This window comes from Homalodisca vitripennis, chromosome 4 (assembly GCF_021130785.1).
Source record: "Homalodisca vitripennis isolate AUS2020 chromosome 4, UT_GWSS_2.1, whole genome shotgun sequence".
Taxonomy (NCBI): domain Eukaryota; kingdom Metazoa; phylum Arthropoda; class Insecta; order Hemiptera; family Cicadellidae; genus Homalodisca; species Homalodisca vitripennis.
This window is the reverse complement of record NC_060210.1, coordinates 99,640,408-99,662,749: the sequence shown is the minus strand read 5'-3', so window position 1 is coordinate 99,662,749 and position 22,342 is coordinate 99,640,408. Positions and strand designations below refer to the sequence as shown.

Here is a 22,342-nt window from a genome sequence, read left to right as displayed (position 1 = left end):
TACAGTCGAGGATATTGGACAATTATTTTTTTTAATTTATTTTTTATTTTTGGACAATTATTTAATTTAATTTTTCAATAATAGTGTACTTAGAATGAGGTTTTGTGGGTAATTTCTGTGACGGACTTTGTAGTGTACGAATAATGAATAAATGAAAAGGAAAACAAAAAAAAAAAAAAAAAAAACAAAAAAACACACACACAGAGTTTCTTGGGCACTCAAGTATAACATACAACGAAAAAGTAGAAATATTTGCAAAAGGTGAGACAGAAAATTTGAGAAAATATTCAGAATATATAATTGTTAATGGATAATTATGTATCCTAATGCAAGATAAAAGTGATGAAATACAAAGTATACTTAATATCAAATCTGAGGTTGACTGGTTTAACATAATTATGTAGATTACAATCAGTCCACACCTAGATCAGTTGATATTTTATTAAAGAGCGACTACAAAATAAGGTATCCGTGGCTTTACAAAAATAGGAATTGCCTGCCTTCATGACGTAAGCTAGAAAACAGTTATTTACATCCTTATTGCCTTTGCCTTTGACTAATTAAGTTGATTGTTAGTTTCTTGTTAGGTTTGTTTTGTAAATATTTGTGTTGTTGAGACTTGAGTTGACCGGTTTAAGTAGTTTAGTAAGGTAGCTGTAGACCTGGCGTGTCTCAAATAAAAACACTATGAAATGAAAATAAATTAACATTTTAAACCTCAAATCAGGAGTTTGTCAGTAGAAGGTAAAAGTGGTCACTATGTTTAAACACTAGTAAAGCAAGCCCCATTGTAAACATCGTAAAAAATATAGGCCTATGCCTTGCATAAATAATGTATAATAATAAGGTCTATAAATGTTTTCACGAGACAAATAAACACTTTTTTGGTGAGTCCGAATTGTGTTTATGGCCAATAGTGAATTGTACATTTTACCCTCTGACTGGATCTTCAGTGAGTACCGTGACATCCATTTTTTTATGAATTTGCCTAATTTTAACCCAATTTGTTGTAAAACATGTTTCGTGTTATTTGGAAAACCAACAAACATATTTTATTGAACTACTTTACAGGAGAAGGGGGTTAATAGAACCTGCATAGAGACAAGGGATGTGGACTGTAGTTGTATAAGTAGGCTACTTTTACTAGTACTGTCATAATGAAAATGTAAAAAAATGGGGTAGGGTACGATAGACGGACCCGGTTTTTTTATCGAAATTGGCAAACGATATTACTTAATCATAACCATCGATATAATCAGTCGATAATGATTAACCCTAGAACTGTTAATCGACATAATTATGTCGGTTAATGGCCGCTTCTGTAGTGTTAACCATCAAAATTTTGTCGCTCAAAACATTCCCTCGTTATAAATTACTTTTTAAAATATACTCCGGTAACGTATCGATATAATTCATGCACCATTGGATTTGGGAAGAAAAATGCTAGGGAACAGATGAGTTTTATTCCTCATTGTATTATGGTTATGGACGTAGCAAGCTTGTCATTTTGAACGTAAAAGAAGTTTGTTGTGACCGCCATATTGCCGCTGCCGTTCTGTATCACTTTCGTGCCGAGCTGTGGATATTTGTAAGTTTTAATTGTTTTACGCGTGTTTTTAGTGTCGTATTTTAATTCGTAGTGTGTTGTTTGATGTCCGTAGTAGTGTAAACATATATATTTTAGAATAAATCAATTTCTATTTACTGAAATATGTTTGAGAAATTACCGGCTTTGTGTAGGCTATGGCAAAATGACTTGGCTAAAATTCATTTCACATAGTTTGTTATTGTTTTCACTTACTAAACGTTATTTATAGCACTCTTTTAGCTCTGAAGTAACTATTTATTTTTGGTAAATAGATAGTTTTCACAATAAAATATATATTTCCTGTAATTTTCTTTGGTTATATATAATACTATTTGGGTTATTCTATATTTTTTCAATATATTTTAGTTATATTTATAGTTTTTCTAACTACATAATATTTCCTATTACTTATAAACCATAAATTTATAAAATTTTGATATAGTACAAGCTTTAGAAACGATTTTATATTTTGCTGAATGACAATTTTTCGCAAAATTTTTGAATAATGGCAAAATGTAACTTTTTTTTTACTTTTCAAAAAATAATTTATGGTAATTATTTCATTAGTACTGTATATTCTATTTTATTCTAAGTAATAAAAATATGAAATATAGCATGTATTCATAGATAAATGTATTAGCAAAACTTGTTTTACCAAAATCTTACGTGTACAACCCGATTTTCAGAATTTATACGCATCGCTGCTTTTTGTTCTATAGCTTTATGATGCTTTTCATTAAATGTGTATAATGTTTATGTTTTTCTGAAACTAGATAAAATTTGACACAGAATGGCTATCTCACTTATAAATATTTCTCACTATAACTTCATTTGCTAGGTATGGTCCCCCCCAAATTTAAGAAATATTTTTCGAAAATTTTATATTTGATTAAAAAAATTGGGTACTTTGGGATTATACCGACCACACTAGTATGAAGAACACAAAAAATAGAAATTTATAGAAAACAAAACATGATTAGAACGAAAAAAACAACTCTTCAATTACAAAATTACAAACTTACAAGCATTTCCAGGTATTGTGATCGTTATTGTTGTCGCTGTTATCTTATCTTTCTCGAGAATCCTGATTACGGCACAGACCGCGCGGCATCACGTGATTTGCACGGTACATAATTGCCTTTCATTACAATTCAATTTATATTTCTGATTAGCCCCTCTAGAATTTGATATTTTACTGATAGGTACTATCTCGAGGGATGTTTTTCTTTCGTCGACATCAGCGCGGGGCAGCACCGAAGGTGCTGCCAAAGCCCGCGCTGATGGCCGGAGGCACTCGCATTTTGGGTGGCGGAATGTGATCAAGAATAAAAACAAGTTTTAGTGTTTTTTTAATAAAGAGTTTAGTTTGGTAAATGTTTGTTTTTGTTGAATTTTTGTGTTTGGAGAAATGTAGAGGGTAAAACACGGGAAGTACAACAAAGCGATGCACCAGCTGAACGGGCTCGGGCGGGCGAGACTCTGCAATCACGTTATCTACTAGACGCTCGACTTTGACCTCTGTCTGAGGATGGGGAGGGGTTTGCGATAAGACAATTCCTGTTTTATATTGACGAAATATTGTTCTACGCTAATCTAGTAATCAGTAGAAACGAAATGTGAAATAACGATTCATGTCTGGGTGTGGTCGGTATAATCCCAAAGTACCAAAATTGGTTTATTAGAAAATTTTTTATGGTTAATTTTACAATATAGTGCAATTCTACGTTTAATTCTGAACACAAAAATATATACTCTTATTTATATTGCTTTTATTTTATATTTTTTAATAATTTTTTTAAAAAAACCTTGCGCGAAGCTCCAAAACAGCCCGACACTACAGGATGAAATGACCGCCAGTTCTAGGGTTAATCATTTTTTAACTATTAATTTAAATAATCTATATCAACAGCTGTAAACACTCTAAAATAATACATGTAGGATAATATTTCAATTTTACATAAGTAATTCTGATTATTAAAAATGGCAGTCAATTTTAGAAAACTCATTTTGTGGCTTCAACATGTTGGACTCGTACCGAAAAACCCATTATGTGAAATTTGTAGGAAAGAAACAATTACTGTAACTGTGAGAGGAGTAAATATGGTTGTCTTCAGTTTTCCTAATTTTAATTAAAATTTGTTTGATCACTGTAAATATTAAATTCATATTTTAATTTAAAAAATGATTGTTATTGAGGACTATAGACTTTTGTATCAATTGATAGTGTAGGATTTGAGATGCGAATATTAGGCATCGATGACTATATTCTTCAATATAAAAAACCGGGTCCGCTTATCGTACCCTACCCAAAAAATGTAAGAACAGAAGAGGCCATGGAAAGTCTTTGTTGACTATACCAAGAGATCTCCAGATCTTGACACATTTCTTAAATTTGGCGTTTTGTACAAAATAGAAGTTGAAACAGTGAAAACATTTGGTCATAATGTAACAGATATAAAAAAGAGAAAAAGGGGGTCTTTTGGGCATTGATATTTGATGTCCTTTTTTCCATACGTGCAATTTGTACATTTTAATTGCAATAGAATTAGTACAAGTACATCCATATTTGGCATTTAGAGGAGTGTTCTGATCTCCCTCTTCCATTGTAAGCAGGAGGATGAAATTTGTAGTGTAGTTAGGACAACTTCTGTAAAGAAATTTAAGAACTTGTACCGACACTCCTTGTCATGTTGTTTAGCGACATTGAAACACATTTACAAAACATTTTGTCGAAATCATACAACTTTTATAAAAGGTTGTAAATTAGGGAGTCGGAGGTATATGTATATTTACTATTTGCCATAGCAAATATCTGCAAAGCGAAAAAAAAAAAAACAAACAAATTAGATAATAGAAAATGGACAACCTCAGAACTTTTGTTTACCAAATTGTTTGGAAATAGCGCAATATATTTATAACTTCAACCCCATTTAAGAAGGTAATATACATATTGTTGACAATCCAAATTACACTAGTTTTAGACTTAAAAATAACTCATGATGAATATGCAATAATGCTAATTGAAACACATTGTTTAATTTAAACTAATTATCAATGTAGGCAAAATATTTTAATCTTACACTTTACATACCTTTCAAGACACTTCTAAGACAGTTATAATTTTAATTAAAAATGTTGAAATAATATTAGATTTGTACTTACAGTAACTGAGATATAGTTATTCCCAAAGCACGGTAATACACACGGTTGATGTAATACTGACTGAGAACCATGAATGCTGAGGTAACTATCAGCTGCATATACAGGGTGGGTGTTCATTTGAAAACTTCAAACTCGTTTTAAAAGACTTATAGCCCAAGTATCAACATTCTGTAAATGGGAGTGTATATAGTACTAATAAAAAAAAATTATTTTCAAAATGGGGGTGCTCATCCCCATGTCCCCCCGTACCCAAAGTTTTGAAATGGTAACTAATATCTTGTGACACCTCAGATTGAAGCTCATAAAAAATTCTGTATTTTGGTAAAAAAAAATTGTAATCAGCCAAGCCGTTACTACTGCTAATAACAACAAAATTACTCACTGAATACTGTTGTAAATCCTTTGTAAACTTCAAATCAAATGTTCAAATTGGTAGCCATTGTTGTTCAAGCAAAAAAAAAACTTTTCTAAAAGTTTTTCTGGTTAAGCGTCTGTACTCAGCAGTGATCCTGATTGGATCACTTGGACACCAGTGAGATGTGGTGTCCCCACAAAATAAAGGTCTAAGGATGTTAAGTCTGGAGACCTTGCTGGCCACTCAATTGATCCTCTTCTACCGATCCAGTGATCCGGGTAGTGTGCATCTAGCCGTTGTCGCACAGGAAGAGCATAATGTGAAGGAGTTGCATCTTGTTGAAATAAAACTTATCCGCTTCTAAATGTAATTGGCCTACTTCATTTACCTTGTTTTCAAGTGTTTCCACAATAAGAGGGTCAACAGATAATCCAGTTTCAACAGCAAGTTTACGAATGGATGTATTAGGGTTTTCAACATTAAAAATCACTTCAATTTGAGATAATTCGTCACCAACTCTGTTACCAGACCTTTTCTTGTTATTAACTGAACCACTCAGTAGATTTTGTAACTAAATCTATAATGTACCTAGGTGACACATTCCTTCCAGGATGTAGTGTGTTGAATGCGTTAGCAGTTCTATTCATACACTTATTCTCGGATCCAAAGATAAAAATAATATCCACTCTTTCTTGAAGGCTGTAAACTACTTTCCTTGTGAAGCAAGACATACAACGCACATCACTGTCGCTAAACAAATGAAACTGCAATTCCCAAATGTTTGGTGTGTTGAAACATGACAGAGATAGCTGCTTACCAGATCAGTCTCCAATAATACTGTAGATAAGGAAGATAAAAAAATGATAAGATACTTGCTTGTCCTGTGTACTTTCAAATACTGATAGTGAAATTAGTAACTATGAAAATATTACACAAAATCTGTTGCTTTTTGGCAATATCATTGCCTTCTGTAAGTAATGGTGTTTGTTATTAGCAGTAGTACAGTATTTTGTTGAATAATAATTGTAATGTAAGAAATTACATTAATTACAATGTAATGTACTCCCATTTTGAAAAATCTTTTTTCTCCCAATTAGTACTATACACTACTGTTTACAGAATTTAGATACTTCGGCTATAAGTCTTTTAATGTGAGTTTGAAGTTTTCAAATGAACACACTGTATAACACTGACAAGATACTGTAACATACAACACAAATAAAAGAAGCATTAGTTTCACTGTCAATATTGAAAACACCTTTTTAGCATCTTCTAAAACCATACAGTACAGGAGTGCAAAGGAATAAGCTAAGAACGTATGTAAGCTAAATAATTGATTGTAATTTTGCCACAGTTATACATGATACCTTCTTTTATACTACATTGGTTATGAAATGTCTTAAGTTTTAGTTAAGACTACTTCAGTAGTTACAAATTTCAGTTACAAGTTTGATAGTAGCCACCCAAGTCTAGAACTTGTCATTTACAATTTTTAAAACCCCAAATGAGTTTTGTATGTTTTAAATACAGTAAAACTGGGACAAATCACCATTTTTATTTCAAAACATTCACAATCCAAATTTTTCTTCTGGTCCCTTGACATTTCTATGGAAAAATAACAATGTTTCTATAATTGACACTAATTGGACAATAATTGCACTGTTGGTAATATTTAGGGTAGGGTACGATAAACGGATCTGGATTGTAAAATCGAAATTGGCAAACGATATTACTTAATCATAACCATCGATATAATCAATCAATACTGATTAATTATTTTGAACCATTAACGTAAATAATCTACATCAACAGCTGTAAACACTTTAAAATAATACTCGTAATGTAATATATCAATTATTTATAAGTAATATTTTATTATTAAAAATGACAGTCAATTTTAGAAAACTACACGACATAGCTTTGAAAGATGATAAGACATGTTTTTTGTGACTTCAACATGTTGGACTCGTATCGAAAAACCCTTAAGTAAAATTTGTGGGAAAGAAACAACTGTAACTGTGAGAGGAACAAATATGATTGTCTTCAGTTTTCCTAATTTTGGTTATAATAATGTGTTGATCACTGTAAATATTAAATTCATATTTTAATTTAAAACATATGATTGTTATTGAGGACTATAGATACTTTTATATCGATTGATAGTGTAGGATTTGAGATGCGAATATTAGGTATCGATGATTACATTCTGCGATATAAAAAACCGGGTCCGCTTATCGTACCTTACCCAATATTTATAAAACAACTATACACCAATCAATAAACTTTATTATCTACCTTCATTTATATCTTTTGACTTTTTCTAGAAATAGTTGGTTATTAACTTTATTGAGGTTGATATTAAAATATTATAATATTATCAACTACCAATCTGATTTCAAAAATATTTTTATTGGATATTATAAACAATTTTAATAGTCATGTTTTTTGCAGAAAAATATTTTATTAGTGAAGGCCTACCTGTGTTGCCTGAATATTGGTTATTGATTATCTGAATACAGGAAGAATGGTCCATTCAAGTTTTTCCTTTTAAACTACAAAAATTATGCTTTTCATTCATCTCATTCATTTCATCCTGCAGTGCAAGGCGGGTTTACGACAGCAAAATATGCAAATAGTTGTCATCAATAATAAAAATTAAAAATTTAAACATTGAAAGGGTCGTTCTTATATTTGAATAGTTATTTATCTCATGTTTGAATGATCATTTTTCCCATTAGACAATAAAAAAAAAAACAGTGAAAATTATGTTTCAATAACATTGCAGTCATAGGTAGTCAATAATATTTCAATGCTTACCTAATAATGCAGCTTTATTACATTTTTAATTATATACATAAATAATATTAACATATAATTTATTATTATTATTAATTTTATTAACATTGATCAATAAAGTGTTGTATATGAAAATGTTGAGGACCCTTGGCCCAAACTTTTAGCCTAGACCAAGCTTTCTTTCCATGACATTTTCTACATCCTTGCTCAACTCTTTTGTTTTATATCATGACTTGTTGGGAGTATGAAGTCCCAGTTCTTAAAGGATTAATCAAGGTAAAGCTGACATGAAAGGTAATAAACAGAGAGGTATAGCATAACATAATTTAAAATGAGCAATATTTGAATGTGCTACCTAATAAACAAATAAATGTGCTACCTGTGCTAAAACTAATAAAAATATTAAAAAATATTAATCTCAGTTCTATTGATAATCAGTATATAAATTAATTATAGTTATATGAAATAACATGAAAAATACATCAAGTTTATCTTTAATTTTGCCAACAGATATGACAGAAAATGCTCCAACTACTACCATACGTGCTCTCCCAGATGAAATATTACATCACATTTTTTCAAACTTAGATGCAAGAGAACTTATAACAGTTGTAGTGGATGTTTGCACCAGATGGAAATATATTGTTGAAACGGATTTGTTATTTTGGAACAACCTCCAAGTAGTTATTGACTGTGACAGGTTCCTAGACTGGAGTTTTTTTGGACAACCATTCTTACACTATCACAAAGACCCAGTTGGTATCTATGTAGGTGAGAAAGATTTGACAAAAGTGTCTAAAGTTCGTTGCATAAAACTGGAGGGAGGCTCACGATCTGGTGGCATTCCATCACAGATGATTTTATATATTTTTAGAAAAATAAAGAATGTCTGCAGAGACATAATAAAAGTCGAGTGTTCCAATTGCTTTGGTGCAACATCAAAAGGTTTCATAAATCTTCTAAATGACAGCTACAATATAAGTGAATTAAAATTTGGAGTTACAGCTGTGTGGAGAATACCATATGAAGATATTTCAAAATTTCAAAGCCTAACTACCCTAATTACAAATGACTATGGATTCAAAAGGACAGATCTTTCATTGATAGCTAATGGTTGTGATAAACTTGAAAGTTTGTGGATATTGTTTTCTAGAGCAATAAAAAATGATGACATCATTTGCTTTTTGGAATCAAAGAAGGAAACCATAAAGGAACTAGGGATTGGGTTCAGTGTAACAGACATTACATTAGCTAAAATTAAAGAGTGTCAAAAGTTAAATGTATTATTTATCAGTGATGCAAGATGTATCTCTGTGGAAGGTGTAATATGTTTAACAGATTTACCTAATCTTAAGTACATTTCACTTCATAGATTAAAAATTTTTCCTGAACATTTAAAAGATTGGGTCTTATCATCAACTATACCCAAACAACTTACTCTACTTGATCTAAGTGACTACTATTTTGTAGAACCTCTCCAAATTCATCACATAATAACAAAGGTAGGTGTGCATACCTTTAAAATCTTTTAACACGTTCACGACGACTTGTACCCCATCGGGTACACACGATCTTTCACAACTGCCGTTGTGAACCCGATGGGGCTTTCGTAAAGTGCGTCGTACGCCCTATGGGGTAAAAGTTGCTATGCATTTCCTTATTGCGTTTTTATTGTTTGCCTATCTTTGTGGTTTGTTAAACTTTATTCTGTGCTTAAATAAGTACCTTAGACTATCATGTACCCCGTTAGGAGCACAGTTGCTTAATTTTTAAGGTAAATTAATTTTTTTGGGTACTCCTTGGGGTCCATGAATAAAAATTAAAAAAACTTAATTTTTATTATGAAATAATTGTTTATGTGCAAAATTTCAAAGCCTACATACCTTTCTCGGTATACTTAGACATTTGATGTAAATAAAACGATTACTGTCTTTTTCTATTATTAATGAAAAATTCAATGGCAAATAGAAAAGTCCGGCAAAAAGCCGTCTTCCTGAACGTGTTAATGCAATAATGTTTTTTTCATTAGTGTAATAATTCTAATTTATTGTTGTAATACATATTTAGTATGGTTTCTGCTTATGAATGTGATAACTGATTTTATTATGTAAAGGGCTTCTGTACTAGGTACATTATTATTGACCAATTTCAGTTATTTATACTTTGTTTTATGCTCACAATGTACTTTCAGAAGGAAATATCTGCTTTTTAAGTTACATTTTGTGACATAGTCCTGTTTTATTTTGATAGATACTAGTGACTTTCCCCCTATATAGCATGTTGTGATTTCTTGTCAATTTATACACAGTTTTATAGCTTGTTAGTGTGCCTTATTGTATTACTTATTATATTTTGTAATATGTTGTCAAAAGTAATGCTAAAAAATTGTTTTTACAATTTAAAAAAAATCAAGTTCTTAGAAGGCCAATAATTCTTAAAAGGCAAATATTAAAGATAATTAAATTAAACTGAAAAATGTTAAGGGATGTATAAAAAAAATTAAAAAAGAAATGAGAGGTGTAAAGTACTTGGAAGATAACTTGGGTCTAGAAGGTGCCTATTAGTCCTCAGAGGACTTCTATTTTATTTTATATATGGTAATCACCATTTTATAATCATTTTACAACAGTAAACAATGCTCTAAAAATAACAAAGACAAACACACACATATATATATATATATATATATATATATATATATATATATATATATATATATACTAGCAGTTTTGTAATAGTGCTTGCTGTGGTGTTAGACTACTTTTTTCTTAGAAGAAGATGCTTATAAATTTTTTGGAGTATATACGGATGGTGTTTCAGAGTATTAACACGTTTATGTATTATTCTTATTTTATACAAAGGCTACTGATCAAGTAAGGAATGTTTTGGAATTGAAATAAACCAAGAACAAGAAAAATGTTTTATTATATAGGCTTACATGTGGAAGAGGGACTAAAATACTATTTCTCTACATAATAACCACACAAATTTTTTTTCAGCAAGCTTTTAAATTCGTGTCATAGAATTCTACCACCTGTAATCTCAGCCACTCAGTTTACATGTACCTGGAGCTTCTCATCGTTGTCAAGAAGCTGTGTTGCTAACCAGGTTTTCATTTTTTGAAACAAATGAAAATCGTTTGGAGCAAGATTAGGACTATAGGGGGGATGAGGAAAAACTTCCTAGTTGAACGAGTTCAAAAGTTCTTCAATACGGTTTGCCGTGTGAGATTGGGCATTGCCATGTAAAAGCAAAATTTTAGATAACAATTTTCATTGGCAGTGGTTTTGGACACCTCTCCTAAGGTTTAGCAATGTTTGGCAGTACTATTCAGGGTTTATTGTTGCACCACTCTCGAGAAAATTATTAAGAACATCTTGCCTGACCCAAAACACTGTTTCCATAATCTTCCTTGCCAACAAAGTTTGCAGACATTTCCTTAGTTTTTAAGGGAAACTTGTGTGCCCCATTGCATGGACTTTTAATTTTGTCTCACAATTCACATGTTTACCTCATTCGTCTCCTACATCCAGTAGTGCATCCCCATGGTAGGCCTCCAAAAACGGCAAAACTGCCCCTATTCGTTGTTCTTTATGGTGATCTGTAAGCATTTTTGGCATCCATTTTGCACAAAATTTGGAAAGCGTAGCTTCTGTGGAGCAATTTCAAACCATTAAGTCTGTTTACTCCATATAGTTTGGAAACTCATTTATTTTGAAATGGCAGGTTTTCACTAATCTTTTCATCAACTTTGGCGACGAAATCGTTAGTCACAATGCTCTAACGTCCACTCTTCTCTTGATCATGAACGTTAGTTCTGCCATTTTTAAACTGAACACTGAACAGTCATTACGTTGTTACTTTACACTTCACACAGTTCCCGATAAATTTCTCTTACAAACAGTTTCAAATTTGCATATAAAAAGAAATAGGCAGTGAGATGTTTCCGTTGTCACGTCTGGACGCAGACTGAGGTGCCGAGCACGAGCACACCAATATATATATGCGATAGGTGCTCGCCTGGCGGCGTTATGTGGAAACGTTCCTGACTTTCTGAATAGCCTTCGTTTATAAGCAATGTATACTCCAAATTTCATCTAAACCTGTTCCCTAAATTTTGTGTGATTATCAAATATCTTCACAAACTTTTGCATTTATATTATCAATGGGGTATACACAGGATGTTTCAGAGCACTTATCAGATATGTTAGAATCTTTATATTGTTATAGTAAACTTATTTTTAACTTCACTTGGATTTGTAGTTTTTAGTATTCTGTTTGTATATAACTTTTTTTGCAAAAAATATTTCTCTTTAAAACCGTAAGACATACATAAACTGCATTTTGCATATGTTTAAATGTGGTGAGTCTATTCCAAGGCCTCCTCGCTCATCAGAGAACTTGGGGTAGGATGTAAGATCATCTACAATACACATGTGGAGTGAGAGTATAATCTTTTTGCAAGAGTTGTTGCTGTAATCAAGAAGAGACCATTTTTGCATGAGTAAGACTCCATGATCCATATTTATGCAGATTTTTATCAAGTTGAAGGATGACACTGAATATTTATACACATAATTTAGCTGTGGTTGGAAGGGTGAATTCAATGTGAGTGTTGATTTTACCCCCAGTTCACCATCCTCTAGTAATGTATAACATTGTTTTTTTTTAGCTTCATTGTCACAAAATTTCTTTTTGATATCCACAGACAAACATACAACTTCAGATTCCAGGGATCAAGTGTGTGACAGCATCATATTTCAGGCGTTTCAGTAAGAGGAAGGTAACTGGAACTAAACTCAACATTCACACGGAATGTTTGTTGTAAACTGCCAATCTTCATTTTCATTGTAGAGAATAAATTTCACCACTTTACCTGAAGCTGTCAATCTTGATCCTTAACTTCTGACTAATATAGTAAAACCCGCTCATTAACAATGATTTGAATTATAACAAATCTTAGCTAGTATACTGTTATGTTTCTAAATAATAAAACAAATTAATAGCAATAAAAGAGACGAGAATGAATTCCAAGTATTTGATTATTATCTAATAAAGTATTACTATTATCTTATGGATAAACATACTTGAAGTGAGTTGTAATTGAACATTTATTTATTTTAAAATATGAAAACTGCCACTAACTTGGTTTAATATTTGTGTCTTGTCACCTTGAAACCTAATAACTGGCTCAAGAAACCTCTTTGCGTGTGTTACCTTGACTAAAGTTGTACTATTTAAGTTATTTTTCACCCAAATTTAGAAATGATCGGGTTTTTTGATACTTGAGCCAAGAATTTTAACTCTAGAACGTTTATTGGTTACTTTCTTGTCAATCTGATAATTTACAAAGTGCATCATCTGGCCACTTACGTCCAATTGGTATTTGCTGGTTAGAATATGTATCAACAATCGTTATTACCAGTCCCTAACCTTTAAATGATATATTATCATTCATTTATTCATTCATTTATTATTAGATGAGTCTGTGAGTTTTAGTTAATGTATAGTGGGATTAAAAATTATTTATAGTTTCTGATTGGTTTCCAATCTGCATTCTTTTACAGCTGTTCTATTGTGAGTAGCTGAAACAATAGTTTTTTTTTTTTTTTTAGTCAGAATTCGATCCGTATGTAAATAATGTATTTCTTTTGTGTAATTTACTATGTTTAATAATAAAGCTTATTAGTAGTCATAGTAATAATTTATTTATTTGTACATGTGTACAGAGATGACATGGCCCTTTCTTACATTTAATCTAATAAAAAACCAACAACTGAACAATACTTACATAACCACCTATGTCTACGCAATCAACTAGTACACCTACTAGACCAGATTGCTTTAATAAAGTTCATAAAATGTCAATGCTGCTTGTATAATATACTTTTTGTAGCACTTACCCTTGGCTTTGCACAATTTTCTCAACAAAAATGAACTAACCAATAATAATAATAATAATGAACAAATGAATATCATAAACAACAAATAAATGAGTTTAAAAAGTAAGAGTAGAGATTCATTTATATTTAGACCATCTTGTTGTTTAGATGTAGGTGATATGAGATTTCGTCACTTCTTAAAGTTATTAGATTTAAATTAGGTGCTCGATTTTTTTCTAAATGATAAATTCCTTTTAGGTTGAAGTTATTTTCAAATGATTTTAGTTATGTTAAATTTCATGTAATAATGGGCTCTCAGAATATTTGAGAACAATATTAAGACAATGATTAGCCATTCTTAAAGAATGATTGTTTAGCCACTATAACCTTTGGGACAAAATTTACACGTATACATATAAATCCATATTTGTAATAGCCATGAAACTGTAATTCTATAGTACTGTACCTTGTCAATAGTTCCAAAATTCACTTTTGTAGAATTGTCACTGCATGTTTCACCCAGAAACTTGACATCCTGCAAGAATATGAAATCTACAAAGATTTTCAAAATGAAGACCCAAATTGTGCAATGTTGAAGAGCTTCAATTAAGTTCTTGTTATATTTTTAACCTGATCCAATTCAGTTCCCATTACATTTTTAATCTGATCCCGTCACAATAATAGTTTATTATCTACTGATAACACTCCACTCAATAAGAATCATGAAGTTGGGGAAGAGTGACATAACCTTCAGCCCTCAGTGTCTGCACTGCTGCTTTATGTCCATGCTTGTGCGTGTGTGGTATGCCTTTGTTGTTTCATAATATATTTATCGTGTATATGTTTTATTTATTGAATTGTATATTTTATTATATGTATTTAACTACATTCGTCTTCTGTGTTTTTACACATCTGACGATGGGACTTTTGTCCCAAAACATTTCTACAAAAGCGAATTTTAGAACTGTTGAAAAGGTAAAATACCATACATTTATCTATACCTACTGACATTGGACTGAGAAATCTATTACTGACAAAAACACCTACTTTCAGTGCTTGTATTCCACTATTCCTAGTAGTAGTTTAAGGAATTGTATGAAAAATCCTAACTTCCGGCTGGTAACTCGTTGCTCTTCAATAGACCTACATTGGTGCTAATATCTTCACTAAACATCAGTTTTAAAAATATGGGGACAATGGAAATATATACAAACACATACAAATTGTCCTGATTTAGTATTAATATTTACAATTCGGTTAATTCGCTAGAAGGATGTATGTCTACTTTACCACCCAGCTCGCTACCGTTTGTACCTTTAGTATTCGTTTTTCGAAGGGATCTGTAAACCTGATACAGTACAGTAAAAGTACATACATGTATTTTTTGAAGTCACAGGCTCACTCCTTTCCTCAAATTGTATTAATGGAGTGAATGGTTCATTGAATCATTTTAGTGCTCGTTCCCTCTGTATTAGCTCCTTCAGTTAATGTTAAATTTCATGGTATACCATCCCATAGTGAAAAAGGAAATCAATTTCAAGTAACCTATATATACACATTTGCAATTTTGTTCCTTAAATAAAAGTCCAGAATGGTTCATTATTAAGTAATTAATTTGAATTAGTCATTTCTGCAATCTACAATAAAAATAATATATAATACTATTTGTTATTAAAATTTTCATCACATTACGTAAGACAGCTCACATTTATTTATTCAAATATAAAGTACTGACACTGTAAGCTACATTGCATTGTGTGACTTGATCAGCTGTCAAAAATATTGCCTTTTGTAAAGTACATACATTTTTTTAAGCGTTAAAAGTTGCAATCATTTTAGAGTGCTGTCAAAGCGAAAAGTGAGTGAACACTGCTGTAGCGAAATTGTAAGTGAGCTATATCTGCCTATCAAGTCAGAATCGTTGTGTGGTCTAAGGTGTTACTCTTGGACGCGGGAGTTTACCTTGGTGTCACGGGTTCCATTCCTGCTCCTGGTGTCAGGGATTTTGGTGGTCTGGTGAATACTTATGATAGCCACTGATCTGTGTTAAGTGCAAGAGCCCACTTTAAATTAATGCTGATTGGTTGGTTTGGGTGGAAGTTGACGTGATCAGTGTATTCTTGTATAAGTGTACCCGACCCAAAACAACAGTTTTGCACGTTTTGTCTTTACTGAAAAAGAAACCACTTAATTTGTCTAATTTTACGTTTTGCAGGCCATTTATTATGTTTACGTCATAACCATAATAATAGCTTTTTAGAATTATAGAACTATTCAAACCATACCTAGCACGGAAATAATACCAGCAACTAAAGGGTTAAATTACTTTTAAGAGTATTTGTGGGTTGATGGTATTTTGGTATAAAAATATGTTTTATTCTTATATCTTAAGTAATGTATATACCAAATATGAGCAAAACCTGTCCACTAGGGTTTGAGTGATTGTCAATCAACTTAACAAACGGGATTTATAGTATTACTAGAGTTTGTTTCTTGTGTCTTAGCAACTGCAGATACGTGGAAAATTACTGGTTTGAGTTTCTTACTGAAAATTAAAAACTATAATTAGTTTATTCGAGAACCTCACTGCAGTAGACACCTTACGGCACAGAAAGGTAGAGAGAGTAGTTGGTATTACTCAGTATATACCAGCAGTGAGAGTATTATGTTATGAAGATGATATTTCAGTATCTTGTTATATAACCAATATTTTTTATATTTAGATCTAACTAAAACAAGAATGTAACAAAAGGGAAGAAATTATTGTTATGACTGTTAGAACTTATGGTTAGAGTTGCTGGTTCTATCCTAGAAAAATGATACACACACTTTATACATAAGTAAAGTTAATGACTTTTGTATGTTAGAAAGTGAGCTTGTAAACCATATTAAAAACAGTGTGCACCTTAACGTTTCTTATATATGGTTCTAGGGTATGTATCTGTAAATGCTTTTAAAAGATAATATTTTTCAAGAACAATAAAACACATGCAATTGTCAGTATAAGTTTAGTGTTGTCTCCTTCAAAGTAGTATCCTCCAGATTGCACAAACTTTTTCCAGCGCTTCTGCCATTTATAGTAACATTTCTATAACTCATCTTCTGTAATATCCTCCTAGACCCTCGTCACAGCTTTATTGACATCTGGTATTGTTTGAAAATGGTGTCCCTTGACCGCCATTGGGACTCTTGGATATAGAAAAAGTTGCATGAAGTGATATCTTGTGAATAAGGTGGCTGTGGTAGTACTGAAATTTGCTTGAGATTAAAAATTGCTGTATTGACAGAGCAGTATGGGATAGGGCATTATCATGAGCAGAATCCAATTACCAACAATGTTGGCATGTACACGGAAGAACTCTTTACAAAGTCTTTAGTCTTTATAACATTTCTTTGTAGTAATATTGGTTAATTGTTTGTCCAGGGAGTACCCACTCTTTATGAACAATTCCGTTGATATCAAAGAAGCACACAAGTTTCAATTTTGACTTTGACATGCTTTTTTTGGTCTGGATAGCCCTTTGAGCAAACTTTAGCGTTTTGTCTCTGTATCGTACTGAAAAAACCAACTTTCATCACTATTGATAACACGGCTCAACAATTCCGGATTGATTTCCATTTGCTCTAACAGATCAGCTGCCAGATTTTCCTTGTTTCTTGCTGTTGTGATGTGAGATGTTTGGGGACCATTTTCACAAATCTTTCTCATGCCAAGATCTTTAGTTATTACTAGACGAACTGTTTATCGATTGATATTCAGTTCTTCTGCAATCATTTTCACGGATAATCTTCGATCAGATTGTTCGGGTTCACAAACCCTGATCAAGTTGACATCCGTGCGTAAGTTGATGGTCGTCCACTGCGGTATTTATCTTCAACATTTGTTCTGCCTTCACTAAACATTTTATGCCAACAAAATAACTTCCTCTCCAAAATCCTTCTGAAGCTTACCGTAAGTTGTTGTTGCGTATTCATCCAATTTAACACACACATAAATGGCATACTGTTGCGCAATATTATGCAGTTCCATTTCTGTGACGAGGGACATAAACACGTGTTAACTTATTACAGCACAACTCACAATTGAGCAGTTTCATCAGTGTACCGCTTGGACTAGAAGCATCTTATAGATCAAGGTTAAAGATGTTGTACCTATGCAAGCCCGTAGGGTTACCACATCTTGCAAAGAAAATCCGTCTCATTACTTTATTGTCGGACCTCGTATACATAGCGTCACACACACACACACACATATATATTGTTAGCATCATTTGTTACTGTATAAGACTAATATAATTACAATTTATCAAATAAAATATGAGTCATGTGAGGAGTAGTAGGCACTACTTAGGCCCAAAAAACATTAGAATCAGAATCAGAATCAGAATCATTTTATTGTCGTCCAACAATTACAAAATTGTATTGACAAAGTCAAGTGTGATATTAAAAATAATCACTAAGTAGGCCTACAGAGCCTAAAATAAATAGGCTAAAAATAAATACAATCTATATCTACGTTAAAAGTTTAAAATTGTAAGTCACTAAAATTATCATTAAAAATCTCATCTACAGAATAAAACGTTTTTCTCTTGAGCCACTCTGCAACAACATTAAACCTTTAAACCAACAGAAATTGATCTAGTCACTTAATGGTAACTTATTGAATAGAGCCTAGCTCCGGTTATTGCATAGTTTCTGTTGAGTTTTACTTAACCTAGCATATTGTACATAATTGACATTTTTTAATTCTAGTGTTGTATCATATTGTTAAAGCTTCTAAAATTGAAAGAGTCAAGATTTTTCCTTAACAAAAACTAAACTGTAATATATATATACATGGAAGCGTAAGTATACCCAGTTCTTCTCAAAAATGGGCCTACAGGAACTGTATTTGTCGCTAATTCCTACTAACTAAAGCAATTTCCTAACACAGTTATCAGGCTCCACTAGAGTTGCCCCTTTTGCCACTTAAAACCCCATACAGTCTTGGTGTCCATTAAAAAACAGAGTGTATGCACAGCTATGACAAAACAACTTGTATACAATTTAAGTTTTTCTTTTATAAAAATATCACTCTTGCTAAAGCACTAATGACATAAATGGTTTGTAATGGATTCCCCATTTTAGTTTTTTTAGTGAGAAAATACCAATACATTTTACAAGTAAGACTTATTTTGCATCATTAACGTAAATTACTAAAGACAATTTCCCTCCAGACCATTATTATTAACAGTTTTTTATTAGCAGAAAGAACCAATTTCCTCGGGCTAGGACCTTAAAGAGCCCATATTCACATCAAGTCCCATAATGCTCTGTCTGATGTAATTCATCAGCAGAGAGACAAAACATGGACCTTTTCAACATCATAGCCACGGACAAATGACATCATTTAATTATGAGTCTGAGTAATGATAAAAGACAAGATCATCAGCCCATACAAAACAACCTGGATGCTCTGGACAAATTGACCAGCTGAGATCATTGCTCAAATAAGAACAAGAAGGGGCCCAATGCATTGTTCTCCAGACCATAACTTTAAGGACCTGAATTTTTGAAGAATGAGTATTCACCAAATAAGATCAATGAATCAAAGACAAAGCATTGTTTCTCTCAGACCATAATATTTATTTCAAATTTTTAAGACCATAACATCAGCAGGTACAATTTTCAAATGCCTTACTTCAAGTCCAATAACAATATTTTTCAGCTTATTTTCAAAGTTAAAAGACATATTATCATTTAACTTTAACAGTTGACATAATTTTTCCTAAACCCATACTGAGATGAAGAAATCAAATTATTGTACTCAAAATAATATTCCAATTGGTTTTTCACAATAGACCCCTATATCTCTTTGATATAAACTGGGTACTACAGGGCAATAGGCCGATAATTGTTTTGTTAAATAAAATTTTGTCACCCTTCTTATGCAAAGGTACCGTTATTGTGTTATTAAGCACTGTGGATATATTCCATCAGTAATCCCCAGTTTTATCAGCTGTGGTTTAAAGGATTAGATTATAACATCTAATATTTCCTTTAATACAAAGTTGGAAAGTCCATAGCCATCTTCTGATCTGGAATTACTTAACCTATACACAGAACTATATATACATCCTACTATTTACAACTGTCCACTTAAAACTACACAGGGGGGTTTAATACCTGACGATTTCAACATATCAACAGAACTTGCTACATCTAAAATATCACAGCTATTTTTTAACACATTAACAACATTAAAAAAAAAAAAGCTATTAAAATCATCAGCTGTTATTGGATTGGATTTTTTTCTTTGGCTTTGTTAGGCACACGACCTGTTTCAGCGCCAAAAACAGATTATTTTATTGCTCAAGTATTTTCTACCTCTCATGTAATTTTTATTCGTTTTACTTTTGTGATAGGTTCCTTAACATTTTTCTTTTAAATTTAATTAATTACATTTGCTATTTTCCAGAATATTATTCTCAAGTCTTATAAAAATCTAAATTATAGTTTACTAAAAGAAAAACACCATTTTTTGCTGTCTTGTCATTCAATGTACTTCTGTCCTCATAAAAATATCTTTGTTTCTTGTTCAGAAATATCAGTCTGATTATATATAAAATGCTTACATTCACATTTTCCAAATATTATGTTGTTTAATTTTATTATATCTATTTGTTCTATAATTGCTCTCATTATTTTCTTTTTATTACCCTATTGCATCATTTTGAAACTAATCACAATTCTTTTCTGATTTATTTTGTTAATCCGCTGTTTCAGTTACTTTTGTAATATAATTATTTAGAATAATCCATTTTCTCCTTCAGGATTGAGTTGAAACTATTTTGCATTTTGAATCCTTTTGATATGTCTAGAGCATTTCAAATTTTTGAACTCCCCTAGCATTTAACTCTTTTCTTCTCAGACTTTTTTAAATTCAGTATTTCAGAACGCCTTAGACTTGATTTGCTTCTACACTTGCAAATCTGTTACAGAAGTACGGAATATCTTCTATACTAACATATACAGTAATATAATTTAGTTTCATTTCTCTTCAGTATTCTATTGTTCATTTCAGCTCCAGTCTCTATCTTATGTAAGATTTGAGTGATTAAACAAAATGAATCATATTGTTTAAGTAATAAGAGTTAGACTTTTTTGGGTGTGAACTATGATTTGGAATTTGATTGTTATTTTATTTTGTTTAGTAACAGTTAGCTTCACATTCATAATGTTGATTTAGTCACATTAATGCTAAAGGTAAAATTATTCACAGATTGTAATAATATTTTGTACTCTTTCAGACATGTCCAGTCACATACAATAATAATGTTCGGGAAGCCATTGCTCATTCCTACAAAAAGCCAGTCAAGCCATGGATACATTGGATGTATAGAAATGTGTTTTCATGATTATTTTTAGTACCTGATGTATAATGACAAATTATGAGAAGGCAATACCTAGCAGAGGAGAGAAAAGTTGTGACAAAAGTTTGGTTTGTTAACATAACTACTTTTATTTTTTCCTTTTTTTACTAACCTTCCCTATAACGAGGATTAAAATTAATAAACTTAGATAAAGGTAATTGTATTAAATTTATTAAACTACAGTTTTACTTTTTATGAATTATTTGATTGATGTTCTTTCCTCTGCAGCACAGAATCTTATTATTTTGGGCATTGGGGTTTTATATATATATATATATATATATATATATATATATATATATATATATATATATATATATATTATCATATATGAGTAAAAATAACTAGCCAGATTATATAGATCATGATTACATTATTCAATATTTAATTACAACTAATTTTTGGTGAAAATTCACCATAAATTTGATGCACTAACTTAAGGAATAAATTCAAATCCTAACTGTTGTTCTTTACTTAAATAAGGCTTCACTTTATGATACAGATATTTCTAAAGCTATACACTAGTAAGTCTATAGAAGAAATTGCAATAAACTCACCAAATTTATGTATTTATTTTATTAATTGTGTTGATACAAATATATATTTATTAATTAAATAATGCTTTTTTATTCTGTTGTTTATATATGATGCCTTTCTTCTCCAATTATACTCATTTAACCCTATCAGTGCTAATGTCTAAATATAAGGACTTCAACAAAATGTGCATGGAGAGCCAGTGTCCAACTATACCGACATGTAACAAAATTCTAAAAAGTACTAAATGTTGTTCCAATGGACATAATATTGTTTTTTTATATATATATATATATATATATATATATATATATATATATATATATATATATATTATACTATGGTACTTGTAGAAGAATTGTCTACAGAGTGGCTGGTTCTTCATAAAAGGTCTGGAGTATAAACTTTACCTGGAAACAACAGGCTTGGCGATTGGACAATGGTTTTAGACAAATTTACAGACAAAAAAACAGCTTTGTAAGTAGCAAAGAAAGTATCCAGATAAGAGGGAAAAGGAAGAAGACCACCTCTGCTTGTATAACATGTCAGAAGGGATGGACTTCACCTAAATTGTTTATATTTCACAAGTATGGTTTTTTTAACCTAAGCTAGT

At 31.3% G+C, this 22,342-nt stretch overlaps 1 protein-coding gene across 4 annotated transcripts; it reads left to right on the top strand.

The window, feature by feature from the left end:
* The first annotated feature begins 531 nt into the window (after positions 1 to 531).
* On the top strand, positions 532 to 21,394 carry LOC124359829. 4 transcript variants are annotated; one of them, XM_046812895.1, is made up of 3 exons: positions 532 to 887; positions 8,412 to 9,403; positions 21,073 to 21,394. In XM_046812895.1, exons 1-3 carry the CDS (start codon positions 833 to 835, stop codon positions 21,178 to 21,180), a joined length of 1,155 nt encoding a protein of 384 aa, XP_046668851.1. In that variant the 5' UTR covers positions 532 to 832; the 3' UTR covers positions 21,181 to 21,394. The 4 variants fall into 4 exon arrangements, with proteins under 4 accessions (XP_046668851.1, XP_046668853.1, XP_046668852.1 ...); XM_046812897.1 differs by having other exon boundaries at positions 533 to 744; XM_046812896.1 differs by having other exon boundaries at positions 533 to 952.
* Positions 21,395 to 22,342: the final 948 nt, after the last annotated feature.